The sequence below is a fragment of the Furipterus horrens genome, unplaced genomic scaffold, assembly GCF_987537825.1.
Source record: "Furipterus horrens unplaced genomic scaffold, mFurHor1.1.pri manual_scaffold_5, whole genome shotgun sequence".
Lineage (NCBI taxonomy): Eukaryota > Metazoa > Chordata > Mammalia > Chiroptera > Furipteridae > Furipterus > Furipterus horrens.
The window spans coordinates 103,064,249-103,080,634 of record NW_028327175.1 but is presented as its reverse complement, the minus strand read 5'-3'; the positions used below and the strand labels follow the sequence as shown (position 1 = coordinate 103,080,634).

Genomic DNA, 16,386 nt, shown 5'->3' with positions numbered 1-16,386 from the left:
TAGGTCTGATCCAATTAGCAGGCCATAATTTGCCAATTCTTGGCCTATAGGTTTTATTGCCCTGTTGGTCTTTAACTAGTTTTATATTTAACTTGAACACTTACTGTAGCATTCCTCTTCCCCCCAAATGTGTGGGTATATGTATATGGTGGTGTGTGTATATTAGTTTAACCCTGGCTGGTTTGGCTCAGTGGATTGAGCGTCGGCCTGCGAGCTAAGTGTCGCTGGTTCGATCTTCCAGTCAGGGCACATCAGAGAAGGAAAACTCTGATTCCAAAAAACCTCTGCTGCCTTGCGGCATACCTCTTCAGGGGAAAGGCTAAGGGAGTAAACCCCGACAGAAAATCCGGAGCCGGAGTCCCTAAGGCGGTTTGACGTTGTAGTCAACACCGGCAACTCCTGCGGCGCACCTGAAGCCAAGCTGTATTGACTCCGTCTTTCCCTTGAATCCCTCAGCTGCGAAGAGAGGGGGGGTCTGCTGCATGGGCAACAGCAGACCCTCCATATCACCCTGCCCAGGCTCTGTAGCTTCAGCTTCACTGGAGAGGACACTCCAGCGTCATCGCAAGATGTCGATTCAACACGGGAGGAGACAGATACCGTGTCACTCCCGAGTCGGACTGCACAGCCATTCTCGGCGGTGCAGACAGACTCTTAAGAAGCTACACCATCGTCTCTCGAGACGGACGGCTGCCGACGTATATTAGTTTCCCCTAACTTTGAAGCAGTTGTTCCCATCCTGCTGGTTCCTTCATTGATGAATTAAATACATCTTTGACACATGATCACCATACATTTCCAATTCATTTTGAATCTGGAGTGGTTTATCCATCTCTTTTGTTACTCTGGCTCCCTCCCCCACTGAGTGTTTTATCAAGATGTTGTCCCAATAAAGACAGGTCTGTCCCTAATTGAAAGTCTGATGCCTACAATTTTACCCCTACCGCTCTAGCATAACTATGAGGCCCTTTTTGCAGCAACACTCTTCTCCGTAAAGCCAGTGGCTGGGGCTAGCAATGGGCTGGCCTGCATGGATGAAAGGTAATGAACTAATGACACTGTGGTGGCTAATGCCCTATGGGGCTTGGCAAGGAGTTACCGATGAATGTTAAGCTGCCAGGGCCCACGTAGAGGAGAGCAGGGCATGTGGAGCCTCTGACAGCTCCGGTGGGGCTTCTTCCCCTCTATCCCCTGCACCTGGGCTTGCCTCGCAGCTGGCGCCTCGTCCCTGGGCACGTATGGTATCATTAACACGGACCAGTGCTCCCTCAAAGACTTGGCTTTGGCAAGCCAATGTTACTGCTGGAGTCTTTCTATTGTAAGGCAAATAGCAACAACTCCAAAGGGCATGGGGGGGAAGTACAGGTTCCTGCAAAGGGGAAGTTCAACTGGGTGCCTGGTTTCTGTAAGGGGAAGGTGTTAATTAAATAGTCACTGGGCTGTAGGAGGTGAGCATTCCCCAGCCAATGGGGACTAGAAAAACTGGCACCCCTCCCTCCAATTTAAGATGGCCAAGAACACTGTGAAAAAACGGTCATCCCAATGGTTATCAAAGTAATATTAATTAAAACCAGTACCAGCAAAGAATGTTACTATTTTTATCATTTTTGCATAGATGAAAGTGGAAATTGGTACTACCATCTTGAAAGCATTTTGGTAATAGATATATATATATTAAAGATATCAGTGTTTGTCCCAGGGATTGGTCCTGGGTCCTTGGCCAAGTGAAACCTAGCCCTGGAGGGTATGAGAGAGAACTGACTGAAACTTATTTTAGAAGTAGCTATATGTTTTTAACTACGTGGTGATATATGAATACATAATTATTGTAAAAAATTAAAACTTGCAGAGTAAGCTAAAGTCCTCCCTTGGGGCCATCACTCCAATCGCTGAGGTCCTTAAATTAACACTTTTGTGTGAATCCTTCCAGACTTCTTGTTCCACATTCACGGATATATGTGTCTATAGAAATAAGAAGTAAAATTCTGCAGGGGAACTTTTGGATGTATAAGTGATACAATACTTGATGCATTTTCCTGCAACTTGCTTTTATCCCTCAACAAGATGCCCTAGACATATTTTGAATTGCAAGTATAAAGGTCACATAGGGTTCTACTGAACAAATGTGCCATAGTTTACCTAAGTGTCAGTTACTATAGGGCAATGGTTCTCCACCTAGTTTACGCCCCATCTCACCACATCACAGATGATGGCTGATGTTCGCATTCATAACACACAGTTGGCAGATATCCCATTGTGGGGTTGTTGAAAGAAAGAAATGAGCTTCCATAGCTAAAGTCCCTGATGCTTAGTAGACGTGAGGAAGCAGTGCTGTGTGCCTAAACCTGAACTGGAAAAGAAAGCCCTGGAATCTTCTGTTAACATGCCAGCATGTTAACATATTTGTGAGGATCAGGAGAGGGAAGGTAGGGCTTCCTCTAAAGAGCACTCCATCTGGTCAGACCCTCTTTGAAAAGAAAGATGTTGGCCTGTTGGCACTGAAAGTTGCTTCAAAATAACAGAGGTTTGACCTCTCTTTTTCTTTAAAAAATAATTATTATCCTTTGAATTAGACAAAACACTTAACTGTGCCCCATCTGTTTGTTTTGACAGTTGACACATCTCCTGAGTTTTTTTTACGGCTTCACAGAGAACACCCTACTTATAAACTGAGCACAGGAGAAACGTATTCCCTTCGAGGACCCTTCATGGGGGTGAGATGTGATCCTGCCCTTCTGTGAGAAGACTGCCCTGAGGTTGCGGTCAGCCTTCTGTGTTTTCAACCCTCTCCCCAGTTTGAAATTTAGAGTTGATTCCTCACTGACTTCTTGTCAGTCTGTCTGTCTATCCATGCATCCATCTATGCATCCATCCATGCATTTATGAATCCTTCCATCCATTCATCCATTCCTCCATTTATCCATCCATCCATCCATCCATCCATTCAGTCATCCATCATTTATCATTGATGGCTCTCTCTCTCATTATTTCCTCCCACAACATCTCAGCAGCAACAGCCTAGAAAAGATGGGGGATTCTGGGAGCTGTCAGAGACTGGCACAATGACACCCAGATGTGATGACAGCAGACAAAAATACCTGAAGTAGACTCAGCCCATTGAGTCATCAAGTAAAGACAAATTGGTATCTTCTGTTTAAGAAAGCAGGAAAATGTATAAGATGGTTTAGAAGGATTTCTGTCCAAAGTGGTAAAATAGAGATAGTTGTGATGCTTGAGGAATAACTTTTAGTTTTCTGGAGAAGTCACCTATGCAGACTTTTTATCTCCCAAACCTGCCTGATAAATCACAGTAAGAGCTGGAAGAGACTATTTCCATTTTACAAAGGAGAAAACTGAAACTCAGGGAAGTTAAGTCACTTCCATGAAGTCACACAGTAAGTGGCAGTGATGGGATTTGAGTCCATGTTTGTTTTTTCTTTTTATTTCAGATGTGATAATATGTAGATGCACCACCCAGAAGCCCCTTCAAGAAAGGGAACAGTGGGACCTCCAACTGTCATCTCCTTCAGGGTCAGCCTCAGCTACAGAGAGCTGCCTTAATTGAAGCCACATCCTTTCCAGGGAAGCCCACATCAAAAGCCCACTTCAGTGTCTGAGTGAAGTCTGGGTCTAAAGGCCTGGCCATTTCAGCTCTGTGCGGTCCACTCTGACGGCCAGTATTTGCCCCAGCTCTCCCTAGCAGGTTGGCTGATAATTTCTTAGGCCATGACTCAGTTCCATTTCTTCCTCTGCCTTCTCTTCACAAGTGTTGATCCCTGATAAACATCTACTCCAAACTCTGTCTCAGCAGCCGTTTCCAGAGAACGAGATCTGGAATCACTGATACCCAGAGCAGTCTGAGGAAGCAGGCAACCAGATGGCGCCTCAGAGCTGGACCATTTTCCCCTAGGCTGGTGATCAGTGCTGGTGTGCAGAACACACAGCCTCTGGCACAAGGTGGTGTCCAATTGTCCAAACTTCCATGGAGAAAACTGGGAAGGTGTCCTGGGGAGGGAATGCACTAGCAGGAGTGATGTATCAGGCAGTTGATAAGCATACCTAGATTGGATGGCTGTTGCTACAAGGCTTTACAGTCTACAGCAGCAGTCCCCAACCTTTTTGGCACCAGGGACTGGTTTCGTGGAAGATGATTTTTCCACGGACTGGGTAGGGGAGGATGGTTTTGGGTGACTTAAGCACATTATAGTCAAGCTCACCTCCTGTGTGGCCCAGTTCCTAACAGGCCCTGACCAATACCAGTCCATGTCCCGGAGATTGGGGATCCCTGCTCTACAGAAACATAAGAAACAGCCAAGGACAAGTAATAGACATTTGCTGCGGAAGTGAAAGCAAAGAGTCTCTTCTCCCGTGGCAGGAGGGCAGACCAAACCCAGGACTCAGAATGACCAGACTTCAAAGGCACTTAAGCCCCCAACCAAGGCAGTTTGTCATGCTACGATCAGGGCCCTGGTTGGGACCTTGACAATGAAATTGGGCCATCTGGGTGGTACCCCCAAAGATGTTTCCACTTTTGGGGCTATTATGAATAATGCTGCTATGACCATTCATGTTTGAATGCTACCTGTTTTTAATTCTCTGGACCTAGAATTGGAATTGCGGGGTCATCTGGTAATTCTTTATTTAACTTTTGAGGAAGCACCAAATTGTTTTCCAGAATGGCTTCACCATTTCCCATTCCCACCAGTATGAGTTTGGCAATATTTTCACTTTCCTGTGGGGAGCCACCCTCCTCTTTGGCCCATGTGACTGGCGATATTGATTGCCTCCTTTCTCTGCCCTAGTGATGTGCACCTAAGCCTGGCCAAGCAGCACAAGCCAGGTCAATGGGATTTAACTCTGAGTCTAGATCAGCCCCTGACCTTTTATTCTTTGGACCAATAAATCCACCAACCTTTAAATTTATTAAGCCAGTTTGATCTGGGTTTCCTGTCACTTGTGAACAAGTAACCACTTTAAACTTTATTTGTTTGTTTAAAATCTCTTTCTGGGAGATTTACCTCCTCTATATTTTACATTTATTGAGTGTCAGTTCTATGCTAGGCACAGCTACAAGATGATGCTAGAGCTGGGCTCACTCCAAGAGGGCAAGAATGGTCAGTGAATGGTCAGAGATGCAATCTTGCAGACAAAGGGGAACTTTCAGCTGCAGGTGTTGTCATTCCATGACCTCAGAGTTGTGGTGAGAAGAAACAGAGAATCTGGGTGAAGGCCTACCCACAGTAGTAAAAGCACCCCACCACCCAACTAGAGTAAAAGCCCTCTGCAGTAGGCCTCATGCCTACCCTGGAATCCCTTTCCTATTGATGCTTGATGAGGCTGCTGTCTGTCCAGCCTTACTCTCTCATAGGGCTGGTCTTGACTCACCCCCATGGAGGGGCAGAACAAACTTCACCCAGAGGCTTGGCCCAGCCCTGGTTCCCAGGCTCTAGGATGGCTCCTAGAACAGCAAGTCTCTGTTCTATACCTCCCTTACTAATCAGGAAAGGAAAAAGGACCAAGAAAGGACTAGCAGTTGAGTGCCTGGATCTGGAGTTCTGTAGATCTAGGTTTGAAACCCAGCTCTACTACTTTCTTGCTGTGTGACCTTGAACAAATCACTTAACTTCTTTGAGCCTTGGTTTCCTCACCCACAAAATGGAAGTATTAGCTGTTATTACTGCTTAAGATTGGTGTGAGGAGTGATGATGTTGTTAATGATGATGGTGGTTGGTGACTGCTCATACCACATGCTAACCATTGCAGCCTCGTTTTTTTCTTTTTTAAACATCAATGTTACTTAAATTTTATTAAATTAATTATTTGAAATAATCATTCTTTTTGGTTGGGATACATTTTATACTACAAGATTCTTGATTTTACCTTTGTCTTCTTGGCAACTTATACGCTTTTAATAAATATTTATTGAATAAATGAATGGTAAGGTTTGCATTATGTACTCAAAGGAGTCCAAATGTACTGGTAATTTAATTTCTAGAGTTTTTACTATTAACAGTTTTGTGTTTATTATTAATAATTTTGACTGAAGTGTTCTTTTGTCTTTGAATGTTTATTCTAGAAAATATTAAAACTAATATAGTATAATAAAAAAACATGATATTAGGGTCAAAATACCTAATCAAGTTTGAATTTTGCCACTTTCTGGATTTGTGACCATGGGAAAAACTCTTAAATGTATAATTTTCAATTTCCTTATCCTTAAAATGAGGACAATGAACGATAAATTCTCCCAGTCCTTTCCAAGTCTAATCCTCTGGGGCTCTATTGCAATAAATCGCCTCTCTGAGCTCAGAGTTGTAGAGGACAGCACTTTGCAGCTACACAACCTCAGTGCCATGATAATAAATGTCCATAATGATGACCACAAGCATCCTCAGCTCCTAAATGGCCTCCTGAGTCATCCGAGATGTTCCCCTGTTAACTTCCAATCAGTCCTTCCCAAGGGATTCACACATGTGCACACACACACTCTGGGGAAGTGACAGAGTCTGTGGAATTCTTTTTCCTCCTTGTTCCAGGCTGCATGTTGGCTAATTTTGTTACTAGGCCTGCTGGCCTTTGAAGAATAGATCCATACTTGGGCTTTGTTTGCAACCGCATAAATACTGTCAACTCCAGTTATCCATATATCTAATAATTACTACTTAGATCTATAAAATACATAATTTGGGATGTTTTCCTGTCATTTGAAACGCGACAGCCAATCACTTTAGGAATGTGGCCCTCTTCTGCGGGGGTGCCTGTCCTCGTCTCCGAATGTTTGCAGCTTGATTTCCATTCTCACTGTGAGAAGGTTCTTAAGGCTGCACAGGGCCTTGACAAGGCGGAAACAGTCCTCCAGGCAAGTGCCAATGGAAAGGACTCCCCACATCCTGCAGACCCCATGATGAATTTCCCATTAATTTACATATATGCAAACTTAGGGTTGCCATCTGTTTATTTTGCCAAAGACAATTTGTTTAAAGCAACTACTTTTTCTAACTGTTTATATATGGTATCAGCCAAATATAGGGAAATATCAGAATAAAGAATAATCCTTTATACTTCATAAATGTCATTTTCTAAACAGGTCACTATATTGACTTTCTTTTTCTGTTATTGTTGTTTTGTGTTCAAGAAATGACTAGGTGGCCACTTGGTGCATGTACACTTTATGTACTTCTTTATGTACACTTTCTCTTTTTTCCTTCACACCAGCCCGCGAGTTAAGTATCATTAACCCCATTTTGCAGAAGATTCTAAGAAGCCCAGTGGTTATGGCATGTGCCTTGGGCTGCACAATTAGTTAAGGGGTGGAGCTGGAGTTCAGACCAGGGCATTCAACCCGAGTCCACACTCTCGCCACTGTGCTACATCAGCTGAATCTCCTTTAATCCTCAGCACAGCCCTGAGGTTAGACACAACTATTAAACCCATTTACCAAAGAGGAAATGGAATCTCAGAGAGAATGAGCAATGCCCTGTAAGGCCAGAGATGCTAGAAAGCAACAAGGCTAGGATTTGAACTCAGGGGTGTGCTCTTCTCACTCCTGCCCGTCAGTGCTTCCCCAGGTGCCCCTTTGTTCTCATAACCCAGAGCAGCAGCACCAGTCTGGGGGAGGGGCTCACACTTTGGTGCGCTGGTGAGCTGACATGGAAGCACTATCCTATTTTCATGCTTCTACCTCTAATGTCTTTTCATCCAAATCATAGTATGCGGGTCAACAATGCCCCATTAAATACTATTTAAAATGTATCTACTATGGAGGATGGCCACACTCCTTATGTCCCAGAGACCTAACTCGCCAGTCTCCCAGCCATCCATCGTGCCTCCCCAGCGCTGCCTCAAGAGCCCTGGTCTCAGGGGCACCCACTGCTGGCAGGCCGGTACCATATCTGCACGCAGTCCTCCTCTCCTGGGTCTGCATGGACACCGTCGTCCAGCTGACTCCCATCCCAGTAGCTGTAGTCATAGGATGAGCCAACAGTCCATTCAAACTGCCCTTCCTGGGGGGTCCATCCAGAGGCAAGGAGCGAGCCAAGGAGAGAAAGATTGAGCATTTGAGCAAGTCCCCCTTCGGAGATAACGTTCTAAACTGCAAATCTAACAGTGCAGAAGTCCTCGCTTTTAACCCGATACACTGCCATTATTGCCACCATTATACTAGCTGCCATTTGTTGAGGGTGTATTATGTACCACGTCAGGTGTTTTACTCATTTTACCTTCACCCCCCTGCAAAGCGGGCATTATCACCTCCATTTTAGTGAGGCTCAGATTGGTCTGCTCAAATTCACACAGTTAATAAAGCATTATTGCTGGGATTCAAGCCTAGGTCTATCTGACTCCAGTTCCCAAGACCCTAACTACTAGGCCATCCCTCCTTCCTTCTTTCTTTCCTTCCTTCCTCCCTTCCTTCCTTCTTTCCTTCCTTCTTTCCTCCTTTCCTTCCTTCCTTCCTTCTTTCCTCCCTTCCTTCCTTCATTCCTTCCTCCCTTCCTTCCTTCCTTTTCTTCCTCCCTCCCTCCCTTCCTTCCTTCTTTTCTCCCTTCCTTCCTTTCTTCTTTCCTTCCTCCCTTCCCTCCTTCTTTCATTTCTTCCTTCTTTCCTTCTTTCCTCCCTCCCTCCCTTCCTTCCTTCCTTCCTTCTTTCCTCCCTTCCTTCCTCCCTCCCTTCCTTCCTTCCTTCCTTCCTTCCTTCCTTCCTTGCTTCCTTCCTTTCTTCCTTCCTTCCTTCCTTCCCTTTCAATTACTACTCTTAAAAAAAATTTACCAGGGGGTAGAAGTCACCCTTCATCCCTTTGCTTTTTGTCTAAATAAGTGCGTATTTTTCTTGCCTGATGTGGAATTACTCTGTCCAATTGCAAAAATAGTCCTGCTGGGAATTTGATTGGTGTTGCAATAAATGTAAAAATTGTGGAAAGAACTACATTTTTGCAATGTCCTGGAACAAAAGTCATTTATTCATTTATTCAAGTGTTTAAAACGTCTCCCCAAAGCACCGATGATTATGGAGTTCACGTCATTTAATGGGAATAGCTTGCTGCTTCAGAGAGAGAGACAAACTAGAGCTTGAGATTCTAGCTCCACCCACTTCCTGGCTCTACAATCTAGACACATTGCTTAACCTCTCTGAGCATCAGTTTCCACACCTATAAAACGGAGTTAAAATCTCACTCAGAGAGTTATTGCGAAGATTGAATTATTAAAGCATGCAAAAGACTTAGCTAGTGCCTCCCTGAAGACATCCCCTGCCTCCTCATGCCCCTTCCCCCTCTTTCCTTCATAAATGTTTCCCCTCAAAAATCTCTTGGAAAACTAATAATGTTTTTGTGTCTCTTTTTTGGAGAACCCTAGCCAAACAGAGGCCTTCCTTGGCCATAGTATATGTTCCCATCGTGTCCTCTGTCGCAGCGTTTGTTGTATTCTAACTGGGGCATCTTGGTGTCTGATTTCTCTCTGTCTACTGGGCACATAGCAGCAAGCTGGTACGTAAGTTCCACATGAAAGGTTGATTAAATGAAAATGGAGTCTTGGCTGGAGCTTCCAAGAGGGCCTGATGGCCATCGCTTCCTCACCTGTCTATGGTCATGGAGCCCTGTCCAGATGTCAGCTGGGATCCCAGGAACACAGCTGTTCACAAGGTCATACACAAAGACGTTCTCCTCCCGGCTATGAAAGCAAGGAACGCAGTAGCATGTAACTTGTTGCCTCTGTTCACAGAAATCTGAAAGCAATCCTTGTTAAACTTCCTGTACCAAAGTAAATAGAGGATATGATGTGATCCTGCTTTTTTGCTCCTTTTTGGTTTTTAATTAGATCACTGGATGTGGCTGTCATCTCATGGGCACCTCTGGATTTGGTCCATGCCAGCTCGGAGTAGGACCCAGTAATGTTATTCATCCTAAAGACTTAAATCCACATCAAAAACACTAGCAGGCAAGGTGGGTTATATTGGAGATACCATGAAGAGACAAAAAAAAAAAAAATGTGGTATGATTTCTGGGGACAAAGCATTCTTTAGTCCCACAGGTCTTAGACCTTGGTCCTGCCTGGCTGGCTGAGCACTGGCATCCTCAGATGTCCCTCCCGTGCACAAGTCAGGATCTCCTATACAACCTGCTGAACATGCACGTGGGTGGTCGTCGGGGGGTGGCCTCCCAGTCAGGATAGCACTCTCACCGCCTTTGTTCAACAGCTCTTGCCTGGGAAACAATTTCAATATTTTATTGCAATTTCCCCATATCTGGTCAAAACAACTAGGAAAGAGAAAGGCCCAAGGTGTTATTGCAAGTAATAAGGAACAGAGACAAAATGAACTTAATTCAACTCAATTGTCGCTTGAAACAAAGATGGAGGTTATTAGGTAAGCTGAAAGTATAAGAACCTCTAACTTCAACCTCCGTGGACGTAAGCTGATTGTGTGTTTAATTATGAAAGAAAGGACAAAATTAAAAAGCATGAAGAAAACACCAGAAATATAGAATTGAATTGTGTCTCAAAGACAAGATGTACTTGGGAATTTTATAACAGTGTCCAGTATTATGGGAATAAAACCTTATTGATAACAAATTATTGTTCAAATTCAACTCCTGTTCATGTTTTCAGGAAAGTATTCTATGCCAAAATGGAAAACTACCAGTAAAAGAGAGGAAAGGGGGAGAATGTTAGTATAAGAGAGGAAGAGAGGGGCATCAGGAGTTGAGAAAAGAGGAAGAAGGTAAGCTGAGGCAGAAAAGAGCAGGAGATGGGTCAGATACTGCTGGAAAACCCCTGAATTTGCCTAAAATCCTCTGATGCCCAGTTAACCAAGGCTTAGTTCCTACGCACCATGAGGCAGGCTGAACTGCCCTTCCCGAGGGCTGGCTAAAGGAACATCTTCAGTTGGGAGTTACTGTTAAATCAACTCTTTATTGCGTATATCTCATTTTCGTCTATAGGCTGGGAATTTTTGAGAACTTATTTTGTCCACTTTCACACATGCCAGTCCTGTACTGTACTCTATTGCAGGGGATTTGACCCTTGAAGGTTGCTTTTCTCTGTAACATCAGCCGCTCTCCAAGTAAGGGGGCACTGATGGAGGAGGGGAGGGAGAGAGAAGTCAGGGTATCTCTTCCCCTCTCTGCCTAGGGTGCTGCCTTGCCTCAGTGGCCAAGGCTTCCACAGTACGGGCTTGCTCTCCAGTCAGAGATGGAATTGGCTTTCCTGATGTTGTGAATCTCTAGATTGCCTCCCTACTGTCTCTTCAAGTTCTCAGATCCCATCACTTCTGTATCTATTAAATTCTCTCTGTTTGAAATATTTGTAGTGGCTCTTGTTTTCCTGGTCTGACCCTATATTTCACTATGCTCTTAAGCACCACTAAGAATACAGTGGATGCTCGATGCAGCTGTTGGATGAATAGATGGGAAGGTTCAAGACTCCTTTGGAAACTAGGAGAGAGAGCCCATCAAGTTTTTAACAGAACTCAGTCACTCTGAAATATAAAGGATCAACTAACTGCCTTTCTAGCTTCAATAGCTGAGATTCTTGAAAAACAGAGGCAAGATTGTGAATTTGTAGTGTTGGTGGCAATGGGACATATGACACCTGGCTTCGAGGAACCCACCAATCAGCAGGGAGGTCAGATGTGAAACAGGTCATTAAACTGTGGTGAAGAAAGTGCTCTGGGAGAGATGGGTGATGAGAGCGATTAGGCTGCCATGGAGACAGAGGACACTTTGATGAAGAGATGTTGTCAGAGCTGTATCTTGAAGCTTGAGAAGATATGGATGGGAATTCCCAAGAGGGAACAGAATGTGCAAAGATATGGAGGCATTAAAGGGCTGGACCAGATTGGAGAACTCTAAGGTGGTCAGAGCGGCTGGGGCTTAGGAGACAGAGGGCACTGAAGGATGCCTTGATGGGTGGGCTATGGAATTCGACTGTTTAGGTTTGAAGTCAAGCTTCCCCGCTTTATAGCTGTGTAACTTTGAGCAAGTTACTTATCTTTTTGTAGTCTCAGATTCCATATCTATAAAATGGAGATAACTACCTAATTTGGTTTGAGGGAGGTTTAATATGATGATGTACATAAACACTTAGCAGATAAACATCAGCTATTATTCCTTACACTATATTCTTTGTAAGTATATTGTGTGCGTTGTCATATAGGGCCAAACCCCGTGTGATGAAGAGCAGGGCACAGCACAAGGTCAACATTTACAGAGATGGATCTTCAGCACAGCCTTTGTTCCTCTTACTGAATACTTTGCCTTCTATTGCTGAGGACAGTTTCGATGAGAAATTAGGCTGGATAAAAGTTAGTTTCAGTTACTAAAGAGAAACTCCATTCTTCACCCCCCTTTCCAAAGGGGGGCTATGGAGGACCGGGCATTCCACCCACCTGTGGATGGAGGCCAGTTTGGTGGACTTTCTGCCAATGGAGAACTCAGAACAGTAGAAGTCAGCCTCAGCCCAGGTCTTATTGAGAGGGACAAACCGATAGCAGTGGCCTTTGAACTCCATCCAGAACAGTGGGCACTGGGAAGCCTGGGGCAGTTCTGGTATGGCTGGGGCAGAGAGGAGACAGACTGGGAGGAAGGCTGGCAGTGCAAACGTTGTTTCTACAGCTTATGACACTTTCAAGAATGAAAGTAAAACATGATCCATTATGACTGATGCAATTCTACCCTTGAGGTCCAAAAAGCATATGCATACCTACAATTTACAAAATAACCAAAGCAATACATGCTCATTATAGAACACTTGGGGAATGTCACTACTTTGGTATATTTTTCTTCATGTCATGCTTGAATGCAGTAATTTTTGAAAAATACAATTGTGATTATATCGTATTATTCACACCTGTCAGTATTCTGACTTCTAAAAATTAGAGTATAACCATTCCCCCATGTCACTGTAAGTTTTAGTAAACATTGTTTTAAATGGCTCTTGAATAGTCCACTGAGTGGCCCCTCTAGAGCTAATTTAATCATTCCCCTATTTGTGGATAATTAGATTGTTTCCCTTTTTAAAAAACAATTACACATTATGCTGAGATGAACAGCCTTGTGCATAAAGCCTTTTCAGCATTTCTCATGATTTTCTGAGCAGAGCTTTTTAAGGTTTTATACAATTTGCTAAATTGCCTCCTGAAAGCAATTTATACTGTCTGAGAGTGCCCTTCTCACCCTGCCCTTCCAGCACGAGTATTACCCCTTTAACGGCAATCTTTGCAAATTTTATAAGCAAAAAAATGTATCTGGTTTCCATTTGCAAGTCTGAGCTCTCTGGCGAGGGTGAACATTTCCCCCATGTGTTTATTGACAACTGACAGCCAAGACTATTTATATCGTTAGCTCCTCGAACTACTGGGTTTGTTCTTAATTCTGAAAAGGCATAAATGAAAAACTCACGTTGGAGATAATCAATTTCTCCCAAGCTTTAGCCCCTCTGGAGGCCCCTTAGAAGATACTTTTTTTTTTTTTTAAACCATAACTCCTGATGACTGGCTGGCATGGGGAAGGCACGCTGAGACCCTGCCTTGAACTACGTTGAGTGGCTAATCTGTGAGGGCAGGCAGTGGCCAGTGGTGACATTTGTTAGATTAAAATCGGGATGTCTGAGCCCGATCCCCCCACCAGCTCTGCACCTGAGTGTCATGTGTTGCTGGCATGTTCCTTCTCTTCTCAGCTATCAAACTGGCTGATCTTTGGGGTACCTTTTGCTGTGCTCAGGGGTGTGGAACCTTTGTCTTTGAAGCCACTATAATAGCTGGCTGAGCATGAATAAAAAGGTAAAGGTAGAAGATAACATTTATTGAGCATTTATGATCATATCAAGGAAACTGTGGCTTAGACAGCTTGACTTGCCCATGGTCATCCTGCTAGTAAGTGGCAGAGTAGGGATTTGAACCCAGGTCTCCTGACACCAAAGTCTTTGATCTTAAAGTTCACATGATGTTTCATCATGGAAAATCTACAGGGCTGAGAATGGTTAATTGTCTTTTATCATCCACTTCATAAGGTGGCCAGGCCAACTAATAGGGCCAAATAAATTTGCCAAGCACTTGGCATATATGGAATATTCTGTAATAGTATGATTATTAATGACTAGATCAGGGTTTCATAATCAGGGTTGATGTACTTCAGGAGTCCAGTGAATCCCCTGAAATTAAATGCAAAATCGAAAGTGTGTGTGTACACCTCTGTGTATTTTTCTGAAGAAAGGAAGTTATGTTAATCAATAGAGCCATGCTAAGCATGCAGAGTTCAAGCCATGCTTCCTGTCAGAGCCATTGGGCTTTTCCACTTGACCAGGACCAGCCCTTCCCCCACCCCAGGCAGCTGCACTGCTCAGTCCTGGCTTGTCCCACCCCTCCTAGTTGGTCCTGGTCAGCTATCTTTCAAGGAACACCATTTTCTAAACGGATTCACAGTTGGCTCCCTTAATTCTCCTATCGTGGCAAAGGGAGAGAGCTGTGCGCAAGTTTAGTGGGCTCAGTACCCTTGCCTGTCCCTGCCCCTCGGGGCTTGGTCTCCTCCTTTCTCAGCTGAGACCATTGATCTAGGAGGACACTGCCGCGATGCCTGCCTGCGGTGTTGGCCACGAGGGCTGCAGGACCCATGGGGTGCTGGTGTTACTGAGCTCTTCATGGGGACTTCCGAGCACTGCCTTCTACACAGAGGTACTTGGCCATTTTGGAGCAGTTTCTCCCTTAGCATGAATGACAAGCAGCAAACCATTTCTACCTTCTTTCCAACCCATGACTTGTGACCAAGGACACTCATTGATTTGTCCAGGAGTTGGCTAGACAAATTGGCAGAGTACGGTACTTCTGGTGCCAAACCATTTTCCCAACTCCCACCCATCCTAACTATTTCTATTAGAGATGGAAGTAGGGTGGTCAAACCACCCCAGTTTGCCTGGGACAGTCCCAGTTTTAAAACTGGAAGTCCTACATTTCAGGCCTCCCTTAGTTGGTCACCCTGGGGCAGTGGTTTAGGGGCAGTTTTGACCCCCAGGGACATTGGACAATGCCTCAAGACATTTTTGGTTGTTAAAAATAGGGGGAGTACTATAGGTATTCAATTAGTAGAGGCCAGGGGTGTTGCTAAACATCCTACAAGGACTGGGATGACCCTCCACCCCACAAAGTTTTCCAACCCCAAATGCCAATAGAAATCCTGCCTTGGGTGGAAGACAGAACCCCCCAAATATAAAATAACCCCACAGTTCAGCAACACAAAACATCACAGCAGATATCCATGTTTCTCAGCTTATCTGTATTTTCTTTAACAAAAATTAAGTCATAGGCCTCACAACTGATTAAAAGTAGAGTTTGGGTTATTTCTTTTATTTCAGAGTTAAACATATTCCTATTATAAACCCATGGTCTTAAAAGCCCAGGGGACATTGCTAGAACATTGAATTTAAATTTAATGGTACAGATCTCTCCAAAGAATGCTGAAGAAAGTAGGTCTTGCTTTTTCCTCGGAGTTTGGGATGAAACAGGCTTCTTTGTTATCTCCCTCTGGCAGTGAGAGGAGGCATTTTTTCCCTTTTGGAGACCCTTTCCCATAAGGTGAGGCATCATGGGTCTTGCCTATGAGAGGACCCCAGTCTCAATTCCTGGTTCCTTCCCCATGTGTGTGTAAATTCTTGTCTGGGGCTGGTCAGGTCAATGTCTGTTGTAACCATCCCTCTTCCCAGTCCCTGGCACATACTAGGTCCACAATAACTAGTCTTGAATGACTAAATCCGTGCTAGGGAGTCACATAGTTTCTTTGGGGCAGCGCTTTTGGGGACAGTGGTGAGAGGGGCATGTGCACCATGCCTGTGTCCTGACTCTGGGATGGAGCGCCTGGACTTATCTAACTGAGCACTGAAGGCAGCTTGATGACCCTGGTTTTTCAGATATTTAACGTCATGATAGCTGGGAAGAGCAGCATCAACATCACCAGGAAGCTCATAGCAATGGCCAATCTTGAATGTAGGCACCCTCACCCCAGACCCTGCATATTAATTAACAAGACTCCCAAGGACTCGTGTGCTGGGGAAGTCTGGGAGCACTGGCCTGCAGTGTGCCAGGCCGGTGCGTAGAGCCTTAGAATCACTCACCCACTCACTCACTCACTCACTCACTCACTCACCCATTCACCCACTCACCCATTCACTCACCCACTCACTCACCCACTCACTCACTCACCCACTCACTCACCCACTCACTCACCCACTCACTCACTCACTCACCCACTCACTCACTTACCCACTCACCCATTCACTCACTCACTCACCCATTCACTCACCCACTCACTCACTCACTCACCCACTCACTCACTCACCCACTCACTCACCCACTCACTCACCCACTCACTCACTCACCCACTCACTCACTCACTCACCCACTCAC

The 16,386-nt window shown here is 44.6% G+C and overlaps 1 protein-coding gene across 1 annotated transcript; it reads right to left on the bottom strand.

Annotated features, from left to right (window-relative positions):
• Window positions 1–5,115: 5,115 nt before the first annotated feature.
• Window positions 5,116–14,601, bottom strand: CLEC19A (C-type lectin domain containing 19A). The gene is given in 5 exon segments (XM_090279351.1): window positions 5,116–5,219; window positions 7,871–8,003; window positions 9,572–9,665; window positions 12,379–12,565; window positions 14,481–14,601. Coding segments are annotated over 5 exon segments (639 nt in total).
• Between the last annotated feature and the right edge of the window lie 1,785 nt (window positions 14,602–16,386).